Source organism: Podarcis gaigeae, assembly GCF_964106915.1.
Source record: "Podarcis gaigeae genome assembly, chromosome: 12".
In the NCBI taxonomy this organism is placed as follows: domain Eukaryota; kingdom Metazoa; phylum Chordata; class Lepidosauria; order Squamata; family Lacertidae; genus Podarcis; species Podarcis gaigeae.
In genome coordinates, this window is record NC_139688.1 from 9,214,431 (window position 1) to 9,240,759 (window position 26,329).

At 46.4% G+C, this 26,329-nt stretch overlaps 1 protein-coding gene across 1 annotated transcript in view; it reads left to right on the forward strand.

Annotated features, from left to right (window-relative positions):
• The window catches only part of DLEC1 (DLEC1 cilia and flagella associated protein), a 48,611-nt gene that overhangs the window by 19,581 nt on the left and 2,701 nt on the right, over positions 1-26,329 (forward strand). The window contains exons 14-35 of the mRNA XM_083703921.1: positions 713-905; positions 1,944-2,002; positions 3,280-3,451; positions 5,029-5,122; positions 6,261-6,391; positions 6,679-6,837; positions 6,975-7,114; positions 8,325-8,475; positions 8,562-8,672; positions 10,654-10,772; positions 11,031-11,222; positions 12,211-12,278; positions 12,455-12,606; positions 13,557-13,666; positions 14,722-14,792; positions 17,069-17,256; positions 19,770-19,952; positions 21,125-21,247; positions 22,311-22,405; positions 23,662-23,746; positions 24,680-24,874; positions 26,125-26,286. Of these exons, the coding sequence (XP_083560047.1) occupies positions 713-905; positions 1,944-2,002; positions 3,280-3,451; positions 5,029-5,122; positions 6,261-6,391; positions 6,679-6,837; positions 6,975-7,114; positions 8,325-8,475; positions 8,562-8,672; positions 10,654-10,772; positions 11,031-11,222; positions 12,211-12,278; positions 12,455-12,606; positions 13,557-13,666; positions 14,722-14,792; positions 17,069-17,256; positions 19,770-19,952; positions 21,125-21,247; positions 22,311-22,405; positions 23,662-23,746; positions 24,680-24,874; positions 26,125-26,286 (2,953 nt within the window). The remainder of the gene's footprint in view (positions 1-712; positions 906-1,943; positions 2,003-3,279; positions 3,452-5,028; positions 5,123-6,260; positions 6,392-6,678; positions 6,838-6,974; positions 7,115-8,324; positions 8,476-8,561; positions 8,673-10,653; positions 10,773-11,030; positions 11,223-12,210; positions 12,279-12,454; positions 12,607-13,556; positions 13,667-14,721; positions 14,793-17,068; positions 17,257-19,769; positions 19,953-21,124; positions 21,248-22,310; positions 22,406-23,661; positions 23,747-24,679; positions 24,875-26,124; positions 26,287-26,329) is intronic.

Here is a 26,329-nt window from a genome sequence, read left to right on the forward strand (position 1 = left end):
CTCATATGTTCCATCTTGTCCCCCACCCCTTGTGCTCCAACTGTGTCCCTGACTTCCTGGTTTGAACAAGCAACGGTTTGTTGTGACCTCTGAATTGGGTAAACTGTGGTTTTGAAAAACTATAGTTTACACACTGAGGAAGAAAATCACATGATTCGGTATTCTCATTCTGGTTTGAAAGCAAATTATGGTTTGTGAAAACTGGAAAGTTAGGATGGGGAGAGAGCATAGAATGACTGAGGTACAATTTCTGATGCCAAACTGCTGTTAAAATAGACAATACATGGAAGGTGAGCCATTTCTCTTGGACCAGCTGCTCTGGTTCTATATCCTCAACGTGGGGGTGGGGACTAACAAAGGCAAATACAGTGGTTCCTCGGGTTACAGACGCTTCAGGTTACAGACTCCGCTAACCCAGAAATAGTACCTCGGGTTAAGAACTTTGCCTCAGGATGAGAACAGAAATCGTGCTCTGGAGACGCAGCGGCAGCGGGAGGCCCCATTAGCTAAAGTGGTGCTTCAGGTTAAGAACAGTTTCAGGTTAAGAACGGACCTCCGGAACAAATTAAGTACTTAACCTGAGGTACCATTGTACTTAAGTCCCTTATGGGGGGGGGGCTAATTAAAAGGTTCCCTAAAAATGTAATTTTCCTACATGTTTAGCCCGAAACTGCAGAATTGAATGCCTTCTTTTTTCCTTCTCTTTGCTCAGCCACGTGGATTTCCCTTTTTTCTGGCAGATAATGAAGCCTAATCTGCAGGCGTCAATGCTGGAAGGAAAAGCGGACCTGACAAAGATAAAGTACAACTTGGAGACAGAGTCCGCTTTCTCTGTGACTCCTGCCATGGGGGTTCTGCGCCCCCATAGCAATCACTCGTTTACTCTCTCTTACCTTCCAAAGGAGGTACAGCCTTGCTTGTACTTAGTTGATTCAATATTTGCCATGTATACTATACAACTTGTTGGATAAAAATTTAACCAGCGGCTACTAAAGGGTCTGAATGAAACTCAAAAGCAAATGAGATTATTTCTTTCCACACTAAAAGTCATTCTTAGATTACATTATGTATGTGCTCGGTAAAGGTAAAGGTACCCCTGACCATTAGGTCCAGTCGCGGACGACTCTGGGGTTGCGCGCTCATCTCGCTCTATAGGCCGAGGGAGCCGGTGTTTGTCCGCAGCATGACTAAGCCGCTTCTGGCGAACCAGAGCAGCGCACAGAAATGCCGTTTACCTTCCCGCCGGAGTGGTACCTATTTATCTACCTGCACTTTGACATGCTTTCGAACTGCTAGGTGGGCAGGAGCAGGGACCGAGCAACGAGAGCTCACTCCGTCGTGGGGATTCGAACCTCTGACCTTCTAGTCATCAAGCCCTAGGCTCTGTGATTTAGACCACAGTGCCACCCGCGTCCCCTATGTGCTCTGTAGGCTGGTATAAATCAGGCCTGGCTAATTAACACTACTACTACTACTACTTCTTCCAAACTTCATTGAAAATTTGCCTTCCAAACTTGTTACCTGCCAACTCTCTCTCCCCATTTGCTGTGGTCAGACATGTTCTTGGCACTGATTTTGGTGTGAGACAGTTATTAAAACCAAGAAATCCCTTGCGTTCCTGGTGGGCTTCCACACCTGGCTACTGAGCTGAGATTGGCTTGTGTGGGTCTGGGGTGGCTGTTTGGGGCCCAAGCCCACCTTCAGTCTTGACTTGGGGGCACATGCCAGGGTGGGTGTGGCTGCTTCCAGCTCTATGGCGAGAAAAGACTTGGTGCAAAATGGCTCTCAAGTCTTACCTGAAGCCTCAGCTGTTTAAACTACAAGAGGCTTTGATCGCTTGCAGCCCAGAGGCAAATGCAGTTAACGTAAGCCATAGATTATTTGGGGAGTTATTTTGATGTACATTAGTTGATTGCCGTTCTGGGTTTTTGTTCTCCTTGCAGCCAAAGTCGTATCACAGCGTGCTTCAGATTGTGCTGGAAGATATCCCAGAGCTACCTGAGTAAGTGATGCATCAGGGGCACATGAAAATGTTCTTAAATTGTGCCAGAGATGGTTGGCATTCTTGTTACTGTGTTGGTCCGAGAGATGAATTTATTGTCCTAATGGCACCTTCCTCCTTGGTCTGATTTAGCACCTTATTGCTGAACTGTGTGCACGCTGCCACACAAACACAAGCATGGATGCGCATGTGTTGCATTGATTTCCCACTCAACCCTGGTCCCACCCCATCCCCACCATGGCCTAATAGCAGAACCAAAGGTGATCACACATCATCTGCAGCTCAACCTCCCTGGTCTCATGACTACTTTAGCCCTTTAGCTGTGCTTAATTTCAGTGGATTGGGCTGGGAGTGCCAGGCACCTCACAGGTCCTTTGCATTCATGGCAAAAGGGGTGAGGCAGGTTTACTTCCTGACAGGGTGGATTTGGTATAAATCAAATGGATTTAAATCACTAGTCAGTAAGACTTGATTTAAATCTTTTTGTTTTTACAGAAAGACTCATTCGTGCTTGTATAATCTTAATATTTACAACCAGATGAAGGTTTCATTTTTGGAATAATAAATTTTCAGAGTAGTTTTTTACAGTTATATCAAAAATTGCTGATTTGGTTATACTACTAGAAATACATAGACAGATAATTATGAAATTATTGTGAGGTTTAATTTATTTGGACAACTTTTCTGCTGTACTTTATTGGAAGGTGAAAAATAATCATTTCCTTAATCATTTATTTAACTAAAACATAACATTATAGCATATGTATCCATGTTTGTTAACTAATGTGGTTAAACAAAAAAAAAACTTAGACTGAGTTTTAGCACACATGAAAAACTTAAAACAGATCATTATTTCCAGATGAATAGCCTTTGGACTATAATGTAATTTAAATAGAAAAATATCTTTAGAAAGATTTTTCCTCCAAAAGCATTTTATTTTAAAGATCCAATTTAAATTTAAAAAATCCAATTAAATTTAAAAAATCTGATTTAAATTTAAAAAATCCATTTTTTATTTAAAAAAAATCATTGATTTTTATCCACCCTGCTTCCTGAATCCCGTTCCTCTGCATGTTTTGTCCCTCTCTATCCCATCACATTCAGAGGGGTTTTCTCCCAAGCGAGGGGGCAAAGCATAAGAAACAGAGAGGTGTAGACCTGAATGTGCCAAGAGAAGGAAGAGCAGTCTTTTTCCCCCTGCTGGGATGGGAATCACATCCTTTATGCCATTCTAAATATCCACAACAGCAGCAATTCTAACGCCGTCCCTCACGCAGCCCTCAAAAACGGGAGCAGTACGAAAGCGGAGAAAGGCGTCAAGAAGACGTGATTGCTTTGGAAATAGACGTCAAAGGCGATACGGAACCCTTCCAGCTCCTTTTGGAGCCCTATGCCATGATCATCCCAGGAGAAAACTACATTGGTGTAAATGTTAGGAGAACATTTAGTGTAAGTCTACTTTTACTTCAGCCAGTCTATGTATGCATTGATCGATTGCCGAAAAGTATTTCTGTATCGCTGTGTATCAATAGTGTGGTGTACAGTGTAAGAACATAAAACACCACTCACAAAATAAAAATGCATTTAATTAATCCTTAAGATGACAGGCTAATGAAAAATACCGTATTTTTCGCTCTATAACACACACCTGACCATAACACGCACATAGTTTTTAGAGGAGGAAAACAAGAAAAAAAATATTCTAAACGAAACAGTGGATGTATGATTTTTGTGGTTCATGCTGTGGCCACAGACATGTGATCTGACGGTGAGTTTGGGTTAGCCCAATGCAAAAATCCTGAGGATCCATGTGGATCTGTGCTTTGTAACCATGTTTTAAGTGGGGAGGGAAGGAAAAGCAGTCAAGGGACAAGGAGCATGCGTGGGGTGGGTGGAGAAGGATGCTGCTAATAATGCAGAAGAGGGGTATAAGGGGGGAAGGCTCCTCTCCTCTCCCGCTTTGCTCCTTTAAAACAAGCAGGCTCTGCTTCTCTCTCTCCTCCCTGGCTTAGAGAGCTGAAAAGCTTTGCTGCTATTTAGTGAGCTGAGTGGGGAGGAGAGAGGGACAGAGAGCACGGTTTAAAGCAGCCAACCAGACAGGAGCCGCTTACACCTGTGTAAGCAGCTCCTCTCCCGCTTTGCTGTTTCAAAGTGAGCCACGGAGGAGGGAAGGAAGGGGATCCATGGATCCTCTGCTCATGACTGCAGCAGATCCCCCCCCCCCGCCACCCGTAGGCATTCGCTCCATAACACGCACAGACATTTTCCCTTACTTTCTAGGAGGAAAAAAGTGAGTGTTATGGTGCAAAAAATACGGTATATAACCGGCTGCAGAGTCCTGTTGGCATAGATAAGGTCTTCAAGAGACACCTGCCAAATCTCTGCTTGGAGTTTGTCGTGTCAGGTGGGGGACCAGTGACACTAAATCCCCAATTTTGAGTTGAGGCAGTCAGGCCTCTGTAACCTGGAAGGCAGCAAACAGCCCTCCTGGTTGGTTGTGCTGCTTAGAGGCCGTGCCTGTTCTGTGCGCTTGGAGGCCTCCTATACAAGTGTGAAATCTATTTCTTTTGTAGTCTGGAAGAAGCCCCCAGTGCCTAGGAAGGAAGCCTGATGCTTGTCCACGGTCTTTTGTGTCTTCCTTCACCTTCACACATGTCAGAAAATAATTCTCAACTCTGCAAATGGAACAATGCAAGCAGATTAAATTGCTCTTGTGCAGAGCTAGGCTTTGGCTTTATATTTCTAGGTGTAAGAACCCACTTTTATGTTATCGTGGGTAGGATCACCGCCCCTTACACCCTGTATATAAGAAAAATGTATTACTTTTTCTTACCCCTTTAATCTCCGCTACCACCATTCAATTCTAAATAGTCTCATATTCATATATTAATACTAATGAATTATTAATCTGTGGGTCTGTGTTTCGTATCTACCTGGCGCACCTGCCGTGGGTTACTTCAGAAGTCTGAAAATGGTGATTTGGTCATATAACGGCATTGATTGTCTGTTCATTTATGAATCTCCAGATGTACAATAACAGCAAATCGTCCGTCAGGTTTACATGGGAGAAAATAAGTGATTGCGACATAGTTGAAGTTGAACCTTATTCTGGAAAATTGGGTAACTCTTTTTCTGTCTGTTGCATCTGTGTTGTGCACACTGCATTAATCTGGGCAGAGGGGCTTCCTGGCGAGAAAGGGGGAGCAACTTCTCTCCCAACCCCACCCCAGTCCTCCAGCCTGGCCCTGTGCTGTGCTGAGAACCTGGACAGACACAGCTGGGCCACTCAAACCCCACCCATCTCACCTGCCCAGGTCTCAGGAGTATGCAGGTGGGCATATCTCCCCATCCATGACCAAATCATGAATGAGTGTTCTTTAATTGTGGACTGGCCTGGCATTAAAAAGCAGCAGCACCAGGCTAGAGGGCTTGTTGCTAGGGTTTCTTACATATCATTGGGTATGTTCTTGATACTCGCTAGGCCCATCATAAGACACAAGAGAACGGGGTGGGGAGGAAAGATTATACAGTGGTACCTCTGGATGCGAACGGGATCCGTTCCAGAGCCCCGTTCGCATCCTGAGCAGAATGCAACCCACGTCTGCGCGGGTCACGATTCGCTGCTTCTGCGCATGACGTCATTTTGAGCATCTGCACATGCGCAAGCGGCGGAACCCGGAAGTAACCCGGAATGCAACCTGAAAACACTCACCCTGAAGCGACTTTAACCCAAGGTATGACTGTACACATAAGTGCATATGCCACTATCATGAGAAGGCCATGATACAGTGGTGCCTCGCAAGACGAAAATAATCCGTTCCGCGAGTCTCTTCGTCTTGCGGTTTTTTCGTCTTGCGAAGCAAGCCCATTAGCGGCTTAGCGGATTAGCGCTATTAGCGTCTTAGCGGGCTTAGCGGATCAGCTGTTAAGCGGCTTAGCGGATCAGCTGTTAAGCGGATTAGCGGATCAGCTGTTTAGCGGCTTGGGGAAAGGGGGGAGGGGAAAACCCCACAGGAACTCGCAAGATATTTTCGTCTTGCGAAGCAAGCCCATAGGAAATTCGTTTTGCGAAGCACCTCCAAAACGGAAAACCCTTTCGTCTAGCGGGTTTTCCGTCTTGCGAGGCATTCGTCTTGCGGGGCACCACTGTATGTGTTTTGGGTAATGATGTTGGGTTTGGGAAACCATTAGGCTTTGAAAAAACAACACCTATGCTCATTTCCCCCCCAGATTGAAGTAACAGATTTGTCTTCTCTAGGGGTAAATGAATTCCAAGAGTTTGAGTTCACCATTACTGGAGGGAAACCTGGGCATTCGTGCCATGATCTGCAGTGCAAAATCACTCACTCCAAACAGCCCGTTGTATTGCACGTGGAAGCCGACTTTAAGGTGGGAATATCTGAGCCTACGAAGCTGCCTTATTGTCTTGGCCCTTGGGGTGAGTGGAACCATGTGCTTTGTGCCAGAGGGATGCCCCCCTCCCCACACAGTGCTTGCGGCCTTCCATCGGACTCGGCTGCCCCCCAGCAGAGAGTCCCACAGTTCCCACCCCAGTGTTTCACTCAGTGTTGTTGTGTTAGTCAATTTGAGCATGCAAAGCCTTGTCTTTTGGATGCTTTGCAATAGAGACTTTTGTGATGCTAGCTGACCTGTTTTATGTGGTTCGCTTTTCTCAGGGACCTGTTCTTTCCATTGACGTCCCATCCTTTGACCTGGGCCTGCTTAAACTGGGAGAAAAAGTGCGGTTCACGTTTCAGATAGAAAATCTAAGTCAGCTGCCAGGGAAGTGGAAAATTCAGGAAAGCCCTGCTTGCTTAGCAGAAAGAAATGAAGAGGTGTGTTGCTCTGAGATCAGAATTTGGCCATTTCCCTTCCCATGCCTCGTCCAAAGGCAGGGCATTGAATGGAAGACTTTTGATGCCCAAACCTCTGTTCATGGAATTACATTGGCTCTTGGGTTTCCCCCCTGCAGACCTCGCCATTCAAATTTCAGCCACGTAGTGGAGAATTGTTTCCTCTCGGCAAGTGCAAGGTCTCTGTTTTGTTTACATCATACGTGTGTCAACGTCTTAAGACCGTGTTAGAGATGGAGGTGGAAAATGGAGTTGGAAGGTGAGGACATGAAATGGGTTAGAGACTATTCTGGTAATGATAAGATCTCTCCTCAGTCTCCCAGAGGGCATTTCAAGAGAACATTTCCATCTCTGCTGCAGAAAGGGTCCTATAGTGTTGGTCATGTGGCAGTTGGTCACGTGGCGCCAGGCAGAAACCGTCCTATTTACCCAGGCCTTTGGCCATTAAATAATGTATGGTTTGTTAAAGCTTTGGGGGGGTGGGACTGTTATTATGATTATTTTATTATTACGCTGTCTGTTATGCTTTTATTATGTTTTTCTTATTGCGCTCCTTAAACTGTGTTCTTAATGTTGTGCATTGCCCTCGGATCTTTTGATAAAGGGAGGTATATGAATTGAAACAACAACAACAATAATAATGGGAGTATGGGTGGCCCAGTGGGAGGGGCTGCCCTGTCTCCCCTCTCCCCCAGACCAGCCCTGTCACATAGCAAGGTGCCTGCTGTTTTGCAGTAGAATCAGCAGTGTTGCTGATCCTTTTAGAACTGGGCAGTCCAACTTTTCATACCGAGTGGGCCACAAGAGTACTTCGATACAGACCCCGCAGGCTGCACATTGCTTCGTTGCTTGGGGGTTTGGGGATTTAGGTCAAAATTGGAGGGCAACCCAGCCCTCATGCTGCCTTCCAAAAACCAGATAAGCAAGGTACCAGGCTTTGGGAAGGAGGCATGAGGCTCTGGCAGGGTCCTAGATCCCTCCCAAAGCTTGCTAAGTGCTAACTAGGCTTTGGGAAGGATGTTGGAGGGCTCTAGGACCTTGTCAGAGCCCTCATGCCTCCTTCCCAAAGCCCAGCACCTTGCTTACCTGGCTCTGGGAAGGCAGTGCAAGGGCTGCAGGGCATCAGATGTTGTCATGGACCGCCCAAAAAGACCTTGAGGGCCACATGTGGTCATTGGGACATGTGTTGGACCTGTTGAGAAAAATACTTACTGTAGTGGAGAACCTCACCCCCTCTCCCCTGTATCAAAAGGAGTTAGGAACAGGAAAGGTTGTCTGTAGAGGGGCTCCTGTACCTTTGGAACAATGATGCCCAGGCTGCCATCATTGCAGCCTTGGCAATCTTAAAAGGACACTTACAGCAGAGAGGAGACTGAATTTCACAGGCTAATTCAAACTGCCCTGCTATGGAAGACAGGCATTTGTTCACTACCTGCTGCTGGAGCTCATATACTTTTTTCTGTTTTCAGTCACATCCTTGTTTTTGTGGAAGTCCAGACTCCCCACGTCTGCCTGCTGTCGAGTCATTTGCATTTTGACCTCTCGGTTGGAATCCCCGCAGAAGCAACCGTTCATCTTTTTAACCAGACGCTGCTCCCGTCGCGCTTCCAGTGGGGCGAGGTCAGTGGCGCTCCTACTCCTGACTAGTCAGAAGAGCGTCCAGTTGCCTCCTGTTAACTGACCAGCCTTCCTGATTTGTCCGACAGCTCCTTGGAAGCCAAGCTTCTTCCTGCGAGCTCAGCATCTCTCCGGAAAGTGGCACTTTGGGTCCCAACGAAACGAAGGAATTGCGTGTGGTGATAACTACGAATGTTAAGGTTAGGGTTTTTGTTTTAGAAGTGTTTGGCTTTCAAAATGCAGAATAACATTGCGGTTGCTGATTCATTTGTTCGTAGACAACCCTCTTGTCTATGACCCCCAAAATGGGGTGGGATGCTGATGTTGATGGCCCCTGGGACCATCACTGTGGTGTAGCGGTTAGAGTGCTGGACTAGGACTTGGGAGACCAGGGTTCAAATCCTCACTTGGCCACAAAGCTCACCAATCACTGCCTCTCTGCCTAACCTACCTCAAAGGGTTCTTGTGAGGAGGAAATGGAGAGGAGGAAAGCCAGAAAGGGGGTTATTGTTTAGTTTTTGTTTTAACTATTTTGTGCTTTTATCCTATATTTTTACCCTGAGATATTCAGATAAAGGACGGTGTATGTATTTTAAAAATAATAATAATGATAGTAATGATAGTAGTAGTAGTAATAATAATAATAATAGCTGTACGCCAGCTCCCTCGGGCAATAAAGCGAGATGAGCGCCACAAACCCAGGATCAGCCATGACTGGACTTAATGGTCAGGGGTCCCTTTACCCTTTACCTTTACTAACGGTGGGTAAAAGCAGCCTGCCCAGAATTACTCCTCCTCTTTCTATGAAGGACAGCAAAAAGGGGCTAGAAACATTCTTGGGCATACACAGAGCTCACGGAGGGTAACTTCTGAGCCTGAGAAGACATGCATGTGTCTCATGGGGACTTAAAAGCTGCTTCTTGCTATCTCAAAACACACAAAGAAGATGCAACAGGGCTCCTTGGCAATGGCAAGCAGGAGAAGGGTCATGGCTCAGTGGTACAGAATTCATGCCCTGCATGTGGAAGGTTCCAGGCTCAATCCCCAGCATCTCCAGGTAAGGCTGGCAATATCCCTTGCCTGAAACCCTAGACAGCTGCTGCCAGCCAGAGTGGACAACACTGAGCCAGTTGAACCAAGGGACTGACTTCCTATGTTCTTATGTGTGAAGATCACACACCACACCAACTTTGCCTCCCCCTCCACGCAACCACCTGCAGGGGAGCAATGATGCAGTCAAAGAAATAAGAGCTCCTTCTTTCCTACAACTGATTTTATCTGCTGCTTCTGTATTTTAACTGCTGTCCTATTAATTTTTTTGCTATTGTTGATTGTTCAAATAATCTTTGTTGGATTTTTACTGTGTGCGTTTAAACAATTAAAAGCTCTGCAGATGCCATTGGGGGGGGGGGAGAGAGAGGCAGATAAAAGTGTGTTGAATAATAGTCACCCCAGTCTCAAAACGGTGCAGGATTCCAGGCACTCACCCATCTTTCCTTTTGGGGATGAGGCACAGTGGAGGCAGTGGTGTCTCTATGGTATATGGTTTATTTTACACATATCTACAACCTGAGCCTACGACAGAGGGGTTCACAGCATCAACCCCCTAAAAGGCCCTTGTTTCTTCCATAGCAGTAGCCTTGGATTCAGACAGATGTCAAACCTTGCTCTGCCTCCCTCTCTCCTCCCACCTTGCTGCTTTTTCCTCTGGCTCACGTCACTGCCGCTTTCTGCTCTCAACTCTGGCTCTGTCTTTCTAATGATCCATGAGTTGAGGGAAGGTCCTCTTCCATTTCCCACATCCCACAGAGCCCCTTCCTTCATTCTCCTTACACTTCACCAGGAGGCTAGCCTGGCTATTCCAGGAATTAGAGACTTGGTTAGATTTTAAGACTTGTTGGACACATGGATTAGAAGGGCCTGGCACACAGGTTAACACCCCAAACTCATAACAGTAGCCAAGATTCATTTTCTTTTCTATGGGAAATTGGTTTTGGTAAAACCTTTCTCCCTTTTTCTTCTTCTTTCATTGCATTCCAATATGTCTGTCATATTAAATGGGTGTGTCTTTTTGCTTCTGACTTGGAAGTGTTCCCTCCAGATTTAGTCCTCCTGATGACATTTGCTCTCTGACCTGCTGTTGATGATTCTTACACGAAGGTCTAATTCTTTTTCTGCCAGGAGAAACTGAGTGACCTTGCCCTGTGCTGTAGCATCGAAGACATGTTGGAACCCCTATTTCTGGCAATTTCTGGTGAAGTTAAGGGGCTCAGAATCACCTACTCCATACCTTCTGACAGGTGAAGGAAACTTACAGTTAATAGCTTAGTAAAATATAGCTATTAATTACTAGTGGCTCAAAATGACACTTTCTTCGGATTATATTAGCTAGGGTATAAAGAAGCATTTTACTTGTATTTCCACTAAACTGTTCGTGGAAGCCCAATGTAATCACTCATTTTCACATTCATCTTGCTTTTGACAACCGTTATGTCTCTGAAAGCGTCTCGCTGGCAAACGAGGGAGTCCATTTAGCGTCTGTTGCTGTTTCTCTGCAGTGTTGAGGAGCATAATTCGGAATCTTCTCAAGATCTGATGCTAGACTTCGGCTCGGAAGTGGCATTGAAAAGTGTTATAAAACACCAGCTAATAATTACCAATCACTCTGAGTTAGCTGCTCTGTTCTCAGTAGGGGTTGAGTATTTCAGCCAACCAGGTCCACGTCCCTCAGATGAACAGGGACAAGATGGGTAAGTCTTAGATCCTATATGCAAGAGTCTGTTTGCGGGGGATTGTTTTTTGATGGAGAAATATTTTCTGTTGTAAGTGTAAGCCTCCTTTTCTCCCATTTCACCCTGATTAGCGGTGAGTAGAAAGAATGCTCTGGTTCGCCAGAAGCGGCTGAGTCATGCTGGCCACATGACCCTGGAGCTGTACGCCGGCTCCCTCGGCCAATAAAGCGAGATGAGTGCCCCAACCCCAGAGTCGGTCACGACTGGACCTAATGGTCAGGGGTCCCTTTACCTTTACCTTTAGCTAAGTCCATAGGCGCCGACTCCATGGGGCCTGAGGGGGCCCGAGCCCCCTCAAAAATTCGTTTGGGGGGGCTCCGCCCCCCAATAATTTAAGAAAATTATTAGTTATATTATGCTTTGTAAAATCACAAAATTATGTTGGTATTTTTTATTTTCCTTGTTTGACGATAGTTACCTTTTAAAATACATTCAGTAATGAGTTAAAACAAAGCCACTCCCAATCTAGAGAGGGGGTGGGGTTGCGGGCTCTCGACCCATCAACAATCTCGCGGGGCTGGCGTCAGCCCCGCGAGAAGCGAGGATTCCCCCTAGCTCATTAATATTCACCGCCCACGGCGGCAGCCAGTTGGCTGCCGCAAAGGGCGGGCCCTCACAGGTTCACTTAAGGTCGGGGCAGCCCAGGGCTTGCCCCTTTCGTTCCCCCAGCAGCAGCGGTTTGGAGGTCTTGGGCCCCCCCAATAATTTTTATAAGTCGGTATGGGCCCCCGCCCCCCCAATATTTTTTATAAGTCGGCGCCCCTGGCTAAGTCTGAATGATAATGATTTTCAGTAGTAAATATTGATTCACCCGGCTGGCCTCTGGCAAGTGGCTAGCACAGCTGTACTGCTTGGGGCGAGCTCTTGAGGGCACCGGGTTCTTGAAAACTTGACATCTTAAATGCCTGCACCCTTCAGAGTTCTCATTGAGACATCTTTTTCCAAGCTCCTCCAAAGCTGTAGTGGAAACCACAAGGCGAATAACGAGGCAGGCTGCAAAGAGGAAACAATCAGGTAGGCAGAGTCTGCCATTTCTGTATTTTCAGATGCATTGTGGGTAAGTGGCGGTGGGGGGGCGGAATGCAGGGATAAATTGAAAAAAGTGCCGCTGGATGTGATCCAACAAGAAGCTCTCTTGTTCCAGACTCATTGCCTTGCTTTCAAACTGTTTATCTGCTCTGGTCTTACAGCCTTCAGAGCTGCCATGCTATCTCACGGAAAGGGAGCGACTTTCCACGTACACCCCTCTGAGGGGATCCTGAAGGCCTTCGAGGAGCTTGTGGTCAACATAACGGCTTATAACAACATGTGGGGGCAATACCAGGACACCCTCATCTGTAAGGTGCGTGGTCCAGGGGTTGCAGCTGACCTGGAGGTTGGGAATACCGAAGCTTAACTGAGAGTTCAGCATCATTGAGCAGAGTGGGGCTTGCTTTCGAGTAAGCATGCATAGGAATGCGCAGAAAGTCTGTGCCCCCCACTAAATAATAAATAATAATAATAATATTTTTTATTTTTATCCCGCCCTCCCTGGCCAAAACTGGGCTCAGAGCGGCTAACATCAAATATATAACATTGGTATAAAATCAAACAATAATTAAATTACCTCCTAAAAGCAAGTCAGGGTCAAACTAAAATCTAATTAGATGGCTTTCCGCAGGAATGGGGTTAGGAACAGTAAATGCTCATCTGCCCCAACTGTTTACACTGTTCTTATATGGGCCTGTGAGAATGCTGGGAGGCCTCTTTCATACTAGTTCTTATACAAAAAGAGAAGGGGAGTCAGGCTGAGCCCTGACCAGAGGCCTGGCGGAACAACTCCGTCTTGTAGGCCCTGCGGAAAGATGTCAAATCCTGCAGGATCCTGATCTCTTGTGGCAGAGTGTTCCACTTACTAGAGGAGGAGCCCCCCACTGTACTAAGGGGAGCTTAACTTCCAAGGAAATGGGTGTATGAGTCGCTGATGGGTGGCATAGTTCGCACCCAAGGAGTTTGGAGCTCAGAATGACGGACACTTTGTGGTTTGCTTGGGCTTTGTCTGGATATGGGAAGAGGAACTGTATATTGAGCCTTGTTCACAAGGTTGTGACAAGTGGCAGACCAGCTGTGCCGCTTCTGAAGGTTGCACATTCCCTTCAGTGCAGTCAGTTATCTGCAATAAGCAAGTGTTTTCTTGCTTGTAAAAGGAAAGAATGCTTGTAAAAGGAAAGAATCATTTGTCTCCCAGGACGCCTCAGGATTTTGCAGCTGGGTTCCATTGCTTACATGCAAAATATTTCTTTCTCTGTACAGGTGGGGGAATCAGAGCCGATGTTGATCCCCATGCAAATGACTGTGAAAGGCTGCCCAATCTTCTTGCAGATGACAGGACCCAGCCATCCAATGCCAACGCCTGTAATCAGGTATAATAATAATAATAGTAATATATTACAGTGGTACCTCTGGTTACATACGCTTCAGGTTACAGACTCCACTAACCCAGAAATAGTACCTCGGGTTAAGAACTTTGCTTCAGGATGAGAACAGAAATCGTGCTCCGGCGGCACAGCAGCAGCAGCAGGAGGCCCCATTAGCTAAAGTGCTGCTTCAGGTTAAGAACAGTTTCAGGTTAAGAACGGACCTCCAGATCGAATTAAGTACTTAACCCAAGGTACCACTGTACTTACACTCCACCCATCTAACTGGGTTGCCCCAGCCCCTCTAGAAGGTTTCCAACATAATATAAAAGCACATCAAACGTTAAAAACCCAATACCAGGCTGCCTTCAGATGTCTTTGAAAGCCGAGCAGTTGTTTATCTGGTGGAAGGGGATTCCACAGGGTTGGTACCACTACCAAGAAGGCTCTCTGCCTCATAAAAACCTACCTGCTCTTTGCAAGGCAGTTGAGGCTGTGTCTGCACTCAGGATGGGCAAAACCTTGTCCATATTTGGTCCCTGTTCAGTTTCTCATTTTCAGATCTTAAGTGTAGTTCTCCACATTGGTTTTTCTAAATTGTCGAAAGTATGAAAATTCACCAGCATTCTGTGAATGCTCCCCTAGTATGCACATTTTCCTGTGCCTAGCATACTTTTTAATATCGATTCTCCCTAATGTAATGCATTTTTTGTATGTAATTTTCAGTAACGTGCATTTTGATGCACACTTTGCCCTAGCATTTGAATTTTGTACACATTACTTGGCTGAAGAACCATATTGCAGAACTTGGAGCAGGGATTATTTTGAAGAACAGCTGCGTTTTCTATTTGCATTCTGTTTCCAAAAGTGGGACATAAGGAGGTTCACCTTTAAAGGGGATTCTCTGTCAGGATTCCCAATCCCTTCTGACTCAGTGGCAGTCCCCAGCTGTCCCGGAGGAGAGGAGAGCCTTGTGGCAGAGGCATGCCCCCTTCAACAGAAAGACCCAGAACATAGACTTAAGTGATGTATACTCAGATGACCCCATTTTTCTTCTCCAGGTTTGGGGCCCACATCTCCGGAGGGGATACAGTCTCGCGGTACGTCCGACTCAACAACCCCACTCCCTTTGGTAAGCAAAGAGGACAGTGGCGTAGCGTGGGGGGTGCAGGGGGGGCCGGCCGCACCGGGCGCAACATCTGGGGGTTAGGGTTAGGGGGTGCAAATCCACGGGTTAGGGGGCGCAAATTACTTGCCTTGCCCCGGGTGCTGACAACCCACGCTACTCCACTGGAAGAGGATGTTTGCCCTTTGTGAGAAGCATTATGGCAAAAGCAGGGATCCTGTTTCCAACCCAAGAGTTGCATTCAGTTCTGGGCAGCTTCCAGCACCAAGCGGGGCCAGAGGCAGAGCAATAAACTTACATTAGTTCCTTTGCACAGCAGGCTGCTTTCTGCTGTGCAAATATTAATGCACCCCTCTCTGTTCATCCAGCCAAGCAAGGAGCATTATCAGAGTCCAAGGACACTTTTCAGCAAAACACTTGGGCGAGGGAGGGGAGTTCCAGGCGCCAGGCAGACACCCGGAGCAGGTCCTATTTGTCTCACGGGCCTGAGTTTCCCCACTTCTGCATTACAGTGTTTTTGTTGCTGCGACGATGGCAAAGGCCCAGTAGCAACCAGTTCCAGTAGGAAGCTTTCGATCATCTTTCACTGAGCTCTCCTTGCCTTTGTGGGGATACTGAATGAGCTACAAGAAGTGATCCCGGCAGTTTTGGAATTTCCATGTTAACCAACAGGGGGTCCAAGAATCCATGCGGTCCCATAGGCTGAGATTTTGTGGCGAATGTCCCAAGGGCATTTCTGTGGCCTGAGAACTTTCCCCTGCTCACCTGCTTCCAATGTTGTCTTTGCAACATTGCCACTCTGGGCAGCTTCCAGAAAAAAATTAATAACACAATAAAACATCAAATACAGTGGTGCCCCGCAAGACGAATGCCTCGCAAGACGAAAAACTCGCTAGACGAAAGAGTTTTCCGTCTTTTGAGTCGTTCCGCAAGACGAATTTCCCTATGGGCTTGTTTCGCGTCTTGCGAGTTCTTGCGAGTTTTTTTTCCTTCGCGTCTTGCGAGTTCTTGCGAGTTTTTTTTCCTTTTTCTTAAAAGGAAAGCTAAGCTGCTAATAGCTGTGCTTCGCTAGACGAAAAAACCGCTAGACGAAGAGACTCGCGGAACGGATTAATTTCGTCTTGTGAGGCACCACTGTATTAAAAGCTTTCCTAAACAGGGCTGCCTTCAGATGTCTTCTAAAAGTCAGATAGTTGTTTATTTCTTTGACATCTGGTGGAAGGACGTTCCACAGGGTGGGTGCCACTACTGAGAAGGCCCTCTGCCTGGTTCACTGTAATTTCACTTCTTGCAAGGAGGGAACCACCAGAAGGCCCTCAGAGCTGGACCTCAGTGTCCGGGCTGAACAATGGGGGTGGAGACGCTCCTTCAGGGATACTGGGCTGAGGCTGTTTAGGGCTTGAAAGGTCAGCACCAACACTTTGAATTGTGCTCAGAAACGTACTGGGAGACAAGGTAGGTCTTTCAAGACCAGTGTTATATGGTCTCGGCGGCCGCTCCCAGTCACCAGTCTAGCTGCCGCATTCTGGATTAGTTGTAGTTTCTGGGTCACCTTCAAAGGTAGCCCCACGTAGAGCGCATTGCAGTAGTCCAAGCAGGAGATAACCAGAGCATGCACCACTCTGGCGAGACAGTCTGCGGGTAGATAGGGTCTCAGCCTGCATACCAGATGGAGCTGGCAGACAGCTGCCCTGGACACAGAATTGACCTGTGCCTCCATGGACAGCTGTGAGTCCATAATGACTCCCAGGCTGTGTACCTGCTCCTTCAGAGGCACAGTTACCCCATTCAGGACCAGGGAGTCCCCGACACCTACCCGCCTGCTGTCCCCCCAAAACAGTACTTCTGTTTTGTCAGAATTCAACCTCAATCTGTTAGCTGCCATCCATCCTCCAACCACCTCCGGACACTCACACAGGACCTTCACCGCCTTCAGTGGTTCCAATTTAAAAGAGAGGTAGAGCTGGGTATCATCCGCATGCTTAGGAACACCCAGCCCAAACCCCCTGATGAAAAGGAAAGGAAACTGAGGTTTTTAGGTCGCTGTGTTCTACACCAGTCCCAGTGCATTGTAGCATTGCACACAGCTTTGACTGAGACATGCTGTTGAGCAGTTTGCAAGGTTCCTCGTCTGTGGCGCTTGCCTGGTCACATTTATTTCACGCGTGCAAGACATCTAACGTTGCTGTAGGATGGACATGCAAATACAAGCTCAACCTTGGTTATAAATCCTTAGCAACTCTGGGTTTCTTTCTGCATGCCCCACCCCTTTCTCAATCCAGACATTCGAATGGACTGGGAAAGTTATAACCAGGATAAAGATGACGACAAGCTGGTGGACCTCTTGGTCTTCTACGGAGCTCCTTTTCCTGTTAGAGACCTTGACGGCAATGAGATTGAAGTCCTGTGGGAGACTGAAACGCCCCCAGAGAAAGTGTCTTACTCTGAAGGATCTATCAGGGAGAACCCGGTAGGGATCTGTTGTGCAGTGTTTTCCTTAAAGTCAGGAAGGCGCCTTGCATGCAGCTCTTGGATATGAATGTCAAACAAGCAAGAATGCTCGCATGAGTGCGTGCAATTTAGCACAAATGTTCTTTACAACTCTCCTTCCTTCCAGTCGCATTATTTTTCAGCGGTGTTGCTTTCCAGGCTTGAAACTAGAGCAGGCTTCTCCATCCTAGTGAGCACTAAATGTTGTTGCGATTAGATTATTTGATTTCTGTACTCCTTGATATATTAAATATATATCCAAGTGGCGGACAAAAAACTGAAGCAACAACAGGCAGACTTAAAATATTACAAAAAGACACAGCTACGTATAAAAATGCTACATTAATACAAAGTTACTAATATATAAAATGTGTGACGAGAAAGTTCGGTGGCTGGTCACAGAAATCAGACAGCAAGAAATATTTGAATATACAATCGGCATCAGAAACCCACGAAATGCTCACAATTGTGTACGGAGATTAAGCTGTAACTCGAAAGACAGTGTATGAGTGGTTTAAGCGTTTCCGTGAAGGGTGGCAAACCACTGAAGATGACCCTCGGTCTGGGAGACCGGCTGCTTCAGAGGTCAACAGAGTTCGTGAGTTATTGATGTGGGATAGGCGTTTTCCATCTGAATGATGGTGGAAGAATTGCTTATTCCACTTGAAATCATTACTGAGGTTACTGAGTTGTCCCACCCTCCATATTCTCCTGATCTGGCCCCACCGGATTTATTTCTTTTTCCAAAACGGAAATCTGCACTGAAAGGGCACAGATTTTCCAACATTTCACACGTCCAAGCTGCTGTGACAAGGGAACTGAGCGCAGTACAAAAAGAGGACTTCTCCAGAAGTTTCCAACAGATCTACGAACATTGTCAATGGTGCATTATATCAGAGGGGGCCTACTTTGAAAGCCCGTAAGGCATGTATGTTCGAATATTTCTCAATGTCCAATTTCTGTGACCACCAAACTTTCTGGTCACACCTTGTATGAATCATTATCAATTCATTTTCCTTCTGACACACTCCCCCTCTGGGTTCTCCTTGCTGCTTAGGGCTAAGAGGAATGTTGCAGTTGAAAACATCCGGAGGGAAACCAGGTTGGGAAAGGCCGGACCTTGAAAGTTTTGCATAGGGCTGGGGTTGCACTTCCAATTGTAGTTTTGCTTTAAGAGCAGCAAACCACGAGCCCAGGTTCAGACATCCTGGAGGTGCAGCAAGAACAGCAGATAACGTACATGCAAAGAAGACACCATAGTTTGTTTTGAACTGTGGTTTAATGTTCCATGTGGACCAGGCCAACCTGGGTGGAATTGGAGAGAATCAACTTCTTCTCCTGGGATGAAGGGCCCATTGTGTGGATTATGGCTCCATCTGTCGTCCAGAGGCAGAAATGCACCTGACGGCAGTTGGCAGGACTTGGTCCTCCTCAGCCCCAGCCCATTTCCTGCCGTCGTTCATCTTGCTCTTGATGTCTGTGTCTCTTCATGAGTTTAGCATTCCCTCTAAACTTAAGAAGAGCCTTCTGGATCAGGCCAGTGGCCCATCTAGTCCAGCACCCTGTTCTCACAGTGGCCTGGGGGAAAACAGCAAGCAGGACCTGAGCTCAAGAGCAACTCTCCCCTCCTGTGGCTTCCAGCAACTGGTGTTCAGAAGCACTGCTGCCTCCAGGATGGAGGCAGAGCACAGCCATCCTGACTAGTAGCCATCAATAGCCCTCTCCTTCTCTGTGGATTTGTCTAATCCTCTTTGAAAGCCATCCAAGTTGGTGGGCATCACTGCCTCCTGGAGGACCAAGTGCCCTAGGGAAGAAGTCCTTCCCTTTATCGATCCTGAACCTTCATTGGATGTCCTCATGCTCTAGGGCAGCCTTTCTCAACCTGTGGGCCCCCAGATGTTGTTGGACTACAACTCCCATCATCCCTGATCTGCTAGCTAGGGATGATGGGAGTTGTAGTCCAACATCATCTGGGGACCCACAGGTTGAGAACCGCTGCTCTAGGGCCTTCTTTCCTTCCTAGATTTCCATTCTGTTTAAAAAGTAGAAGAAGAAGAAGCTCCTTTTGCCTTTATGAATAACATGCCACTCTGGTGGCTACTGACCTTCTATCGTCACACTTAATGGTGTGGTTCTGAATACCAGTTGGCCAATATGAGAACAGGATGCTGGGCTGCATGGGCCACTGGCCGGTTCCAGCAAGCTATTGTTATGTACAGTGGTACCTCGGGTTAAGTACTTAATTTGTTCCCAAGATCCATTCTTAACCTGAAACTGTTCTTAACCTGAAGCACCACTTTAGCCTATGGGGCCTCCTGCTGCTGCTGCGCCACCGGAGCACGATTTCTGTTCTCATCCTGAAGCAAAGTTCTTAACCTGAGGTACTATTTCTGGGTTAGCGGAGTCTGTAACCTGAAGCGTCTGTAACCCGAGGTACCACTGTAGTTTCCTCCCTCTCTGATCATTCACAACTCATATTTTTCATTGCCATAGAGTCTAGATGCAATTTTGGAGGACGACGAAGGAGGAGGAGGAAGCAGCAGTAGCAGCAGCAGCAGCAGCAGCGATGATGACTCTTGGCAACCGACCGTCCTCAAGAAAATAATCTCGGTGGTCATCCGGCCCCACGAGGGGGTGCCCTCCGACTACCCTTTCTGCATCACTCCCAAGCAAGTGGTGTGTTCTAGCTGCTCTCCTGTGACCTTGGAAGCCAAGGGGTGAAAAGATAGGAGGGAGGGAGGGAGGAGAGATTTCAACGCAAGAAAGGGCTAAACTTTTTTGGGGGGGGGGGTTGTTCATGTATTTATGAATCCTTCCCTGTGTTCTCCAAATAGAATAGAATAATAAGGTAAAGGGACCCCTGACCATTAGGTCCAGTCGTGGCTGACTCTGGGGTTGTGGCGCTCATCTTGCTCTACTGGCCGAGGGAGCCGGCATACAGCTTCCGGGTCATGTGGCCAGCATGACTAAGCCGCTTCTGGCAAACCAGAGAAGCACGGAAACGCCGTTTACCTTCCCACCAGAGCGGTACCTATTTATCTACTTGCAATTTGACATGCTTTGGAACTGCTAGGTTGGCAGGAGCAGGGACCACGGGGATCTGAACCGCTGACCTTCTGATCTGCAAGTCCTAGGCTCTGTGGTTTAACCCACAGTAGTAAATAATAATAATAATAATAATAATAATAATAATAATAATAATAATATGCTACCCATCTGACTGGGTTCCTCCAGCCACTCTGGGCAGCTTTCAGAAGAATATAAAAACATAACAAAACATCAAACATTAAAAGCTGCCTTCAGATGTCTTCTAAAAGTCAGATAGTTGTTTATTCCCTTGAAATCTGATGGGAGAACATTCCACAGGCCAGGCTTTTTGTTTATTATTATATTATTCAAAACAAGGTGATTGACTGAAGTGGTTGGATTCTGGATTACGATGCAGGTTCAGGATATCACAAGTGCAGGGGAGAGTTACTTGTTTTGAATGCTTCTCCATATAAAACACTCCCCATAATAGTCTACTTCACACTATGTGGCGGAGCATTTAAGAATGTGGTCCCTCCACCTCCTACAGTCTCAGCTCTGAGGGCTCCGTATATTTAGAAAACTGGCTCTCATCAGGAACAGGACACGAGGTTGATCCTAGGCAGCTGGGGTTCAAAACACAACCTTTCCTCTCTCCCCAAAAATCAGAATATTTTTGAAGTCTCCCTGGCTTCGCAAGTTGTTTGCCACATGTGGGGATGGAGGAGGGGACAGCTGTTTCTGAAATACAGACCTCAAGCTTCCTGAATATGCAGAACCACCTGTCCTCTCAGTGTTCCTAATCAGCTGTTTGTGTCCAGGTGGTCCCCGCAGGTGGTGCTGCTGCCATCCACATTTCCTTCACTCCGCTGATGCTGCCAGAGATCATCAATAAGTTTGAATGCGAAGGTTTTGCCCTTGGCTTCATGAGCCTGGATAGCAGGGTATGGATAAGAGAAGACCGCCTTTCCTTTCCCTCCTTATCCATCCCATCCGACTTCTCTCTTTTCCAGCTTTGTTGTGTTCCTTAGGCTTTATCCAGCACCCTGCTCTCACCGCCCTACCCAAACTAACACCCACTTGCCACCACCATGTGTCATCCTACCTAGTCCTCCCGAAGTAGAGAGAAGGTGTGCTGGGGAATGGTGCTGTTTTTCAGGACAGCCCAAGAGCATAAGCCAGATTCATTCCCTGAGTCTTCCCCAGCAGGTGGCCCAACCAGATACGCAGGTTAGGCTCATGGTGACACAGCTCCATCACCTCCTATCAGGTCAGAAGCCTATCATGGCTCCAGTTTCTTGCATTGCTGCTCCATGTCCAGCTCTTTGCACAAACTAAGATGGTAACCTAGGATCCCTGGCAACCTTGCAGTGCAAACAAAGCCATTTTCTTCCAAATGGGAACCATCTTGGGAAGCCACACCTCGCCATCCAAAGTGCTCTGGTCATGGCAGGTCCTGCCTGTCCCCCGCTCCTGAGAACGGCCGTAACACAAATCGAGCTGCAACCCGAATTACCGTATTTTTCGCTCTATAAGACACACTTTTTTCCCTCCCAAAATTAAGGGGAAATGTGTATGTGTCTTATGGAGCGAATGCAGGCTCCTTGGCTTCAGCAATAGCAACACGAAGCCTTCGAAGCACAGAGGGAGCACTCCCTCCATAGTCCGGAGGCTTTGCGTTGCTTTTGCTGAAGCCAGGAGAGCAAGACTCTCCTGGCTTCGGCAGAGAGGGAAAGCTGCGCAGTGCCCCTTCAGCCAAGCAGGAGGAGAAATGGAAGGGGCTCTGTTTCTCCTGCCGCTTCGCTGAAGGGGCGCTGAGCAGAGAGGAGGAGAATTTTTTTTCTTGTTCTCCCCCTCTAAAACAAGGTGCGTTCTATGGTCGGGTGCGTCCTATAGAGCGAAAAATACGGTAAGCCCAGCCCCGTCCCATCGCTCGGAGGAGACTCAGCACGGCTCTAAGTGCCCACAACAGACCACCGTTGATACGTTTTTATTCCCCTCCACCAGATGGTTCAGAACGTCCCTGGGAAAGTGACTCGTGGAGATGGCTATGCCGTCGCACCTCTGCGAATTGACCTGCAAGCGTTTGTCAAGCCAGCTTTGTAAGTGCCATATCTGAAGCGATGGGGTGGCTTTTGGGACAGAATGAGGGCTGGGTGCTCACAGCTGCACAAGCAGAAGTTGAGTGGTGAAGAAGAAGTTTGGATTTGATATCCCGCTTTATCACTACCCAAAGGAGTCTCAAAGTGGCTAACATTCTCCTTTCCCTTCCTCTCCTACAACAAACACTATGTGAGGTGAGTGAGGCTGAGAGACTTCAGAGAAGTGTGACTGGCCCAAGGTCACCCAGCAGCTGCATGTGGAGGAGCGGGGAAGCGAACCCGTTTCCCCAGATTACGAGTCCACCGCTCTTAACCACTACACCACACTGGCTCTCTTCCAGAAGGGCACCTCCTGGAATGGCCACTATGCCTCACGACCAGGATGATACTCTGATCATCCAGAAACAGAGAAGGAACTCTCGTCACTGTTTTTGGATTAATGCTACCCCCCAACCCCAAATGAGTTGGACGAGTCCGGTTCCTTCAGGGACTGGAAACCTGGTTTCGTGCCTCCATTTCCTGAAAGAGAGTGGCGATAGCTCACCTTGAACCCTGGGAATCTACAGAGGTGATGGACCAGAGGGAACTTGAGCAGAGCCCAAAGCTTTCCCAAAATGGAGGTGGGGTTCTTTCTGCTAGGCAAATACCTTTTTTTAAAAAAAACAACAACAATAAAATCTCAATCTTATTTTGCCTTTTATGAACTCCTTTGCTACTTTACGCAGCTTTGAGTTTTACTGCTTTATTCATTTTATAGTTGCTTTAGCTAAAGGAGAAATGAACTGTGTTTCATTCATAAACTGCTCTGCTATTATTATTAAAAGGTGGTAAACAAATGACTGTCATAAAATAACACCCGTACTAAATACAAGCAATGAATAAAATTATGGCTACAGTAGAAGGGCAGGGGTGATGGGAGTTGTAGTCCGGGGGGGGGGGACAAACTGGGGAGTCTCCTTCAACCCCAAGCCAGAGATTCCTCAGCTCTGACTTTAAAACCTCAAATAGAAGATACACAAAAGTTGGCTCTCTTCTCCTCCTATAGGCCACAATGACTGAGACAGCTGTGCGTGACGTTATAGCCTAGTGCAAAGTTTATGGACTTGTTCATAATTCCACTCTAAGAGCTTGTTGAAAGCAGTCCAGAGCCAAGCTCGGTGGGCATGCTCTACACTGAATGTGCCACATATAATCCCATTAGTGGGCTACACTCCTGCTTAGACAAGACTGAATGGCCTTTGGTTTTCTTCCTGCAGGCTAACTGCTGAGATGGATCACGAGAGCGGATTGGTGTTTCACGCTCTGGCCAGCGCCCTTATCCCAGACGAGCCCCTCATGGGCGTAAGTAGTCCCGATTCCTTTCCTACTTTTGAGATCTTCGAAAAGTTGTCTCTTTCCTCCTCACGGAACAAGGCTCTGAAAGTGCACCATGAAAACAGTCACACTCAGAATCCAGTGCGGGGATGCATTGTAAGGGAAATGGAGTCACCCGGGGATGTGAAGCGGGTTTGATTTTGATCATTTGTTTCTCAACATTTCCCCGCAAATCACTTAGCGACTGGCAACAATTAAGCACTGCCATGCAACAATAAAAATTGCTTTCGGGCTGTTTTTGCCCTTTCTTACAGTTTGAAATTATTTATTTCCCAGCACCTGCAGATATATGCATCCATGCATGAGCTGAATGCACATATGTGGGGAATCGCATGTGTATAATACTAATTAATTAATTTTAATTTTATTATGTATTTTCTGATTTTATATATGAACATGAAATTTATTACAGTCAGAGACCAGCATGAGACACTCAAATGGAACTACAATCCCAATAGCAAAACAAACATTTAAAACAATATACAATATACAATATAAGGCAAAGACCATAAGACGACCTGGATTATCGCCAGATTCTCGCACAGATCTGTAGGTGCAGACCATCTCCCGATTCAATCTAGTTTGTTAAGAAAATTCCCAAACTGTGGTCCATGGGCGACTTTGGGCCATTTTTCTTAGTCTAAAGTTTTTATATGTTTATATGCCTATCGCACTTTTAAACTTAAAATCCATTGCTGATTTTATGTATTGATTTTATTAACTGCCCTATACCCAGGGGTCTCAGGGCGGTTCACAGAATAAAATCAACATATAAAATCACAAAATACTTAATAAAAATAAAAACAACCCAATAGCCCCCCCCCAAAAAAAAACACATTTTAAAAGGGCATAGATGGTATGTATGCCCTTTTATGTATATGCTCCCTCTCAATCCTTTAGGTACTGACACAGTCAGCCACAAGCCTTAACCTGAAGCTCACCAACAACACAGAGACTCCTCTGTCCTTCAAGCTGGTTTTGACGACGCCCTTCTCCGTGTCTGGCGTAGACCCCAAGAAGAACCTGAAGATACCCCACAGTGACAGTGAAAATGGGGAGCAGCACCTTTTACTCTATCCTCTGGAAAATATGCTGGTAGGTTCATCTTCAAGCCTTAACCGGACTAAGTAAAACTTACGCCCCATTGCTTTCACTGGTACCGAAGTTCTAGTATAAAGAAATAAAGTGACACAGACCAGGGAGGGAGACCAGGGCTTCAGATTAGAAGCATAAGCTGTTTTGCAAGGAAGTTTTAACATTTAAACTACTATCTTGAAGTAGGAACTCTGTCAAAGAAAAGGAGAAAACTATCCAATGTCTATTTAAGTCATTATTATTACTTAATACTATTTTCTTTAGATAAAAACAGTTTAAAACAGAGGCAGCACACACATAGAATCAGTTCAAATCCAAGATCCCGACTGGGATAAAGTCTTCAGATGGTGTGTTGAAAGAGGAATGTCTTTAGTAGGCATCAGAAAGGCAACAGAGCAGGTGCATGTCTGATACGCAGTGGCAGGGAGTGCTAAAAGATAAATGCCACCACACTAAAGCACCCTCCTCATTTTTTGCATTTAAATTTTTTAATTGCATTTAGACCCTTCAGTTCAAACTCAGTGTAATCATTAAGAGAACTGGTGTTGCAGGTCAAAAGAGGGCCCCTTTTTTAAAAGTAGGAACCTGTTTGTACTGGTTGATTAGCATCAATATGGTAATTGAAGAAGCCATTCCCTATGCAGAATGACTGGCTTGGCTTCTTCTGTTGTCTTGTATGTGATCAAGAGTTCTGTGTAATTCAAGAGCCTGCTCATCTGTTCACTGTGGGAAGTTGGTCCAGTAAGAGATAACGACATTGTGTTTTACTGGACTGCAATACCTCATATTCCATATGAACCTACCTGGACCCAGAGATCATCCTGAGGCCATTATTCATGTGCCACCTCCATGAGGGGTCCGGAGGGCAGCAACACAAGAACGGGGCCTTCTCTGCAGTGGCTCCCTGTCTGTGGAATGCTCTCCCCAGGGAGGTTTGCCTGGCACCTTCATTATACACCTTTAGGTGCCAGGCAAAAACGTTCCTCTTTAACCAGGCCTTTGCTTGATTGACATCAAATACCCTTTTAAAATGTTTTTTTTTGGGGGGGGGGGTTTATTGGGTTGTTTGTTTTTATTTTGATTATGTATTTTGTGTTTTTATATTGTGATTTTATTCTGTGAACTACTCTGAGATCTGTGGATATAGGGCAGTATACAAATTTTAATGATAATAATAATAATGTACAGCACATCGTTTTTCCTGCAAACATGGTTCTGTCATTAACATATTTGGCCTGGCCTACACGTAGGTAAAGGTGTCATTCCACACATCTCTGGAGTTACTAACCTACCAACATCTCCCGGAAGACCAGTTCCTGCCTGGGCTTCAAGTGCTACAGCTTGAAAACGGAGACAAAATCCTAGAGTTTAAGCAAAATCTCATCATTGAATACAGTAACAAAGCAACCCAGGTATGCAGATTGATGTCAGTGAGCCAAAATTCCAGAAAAAAGG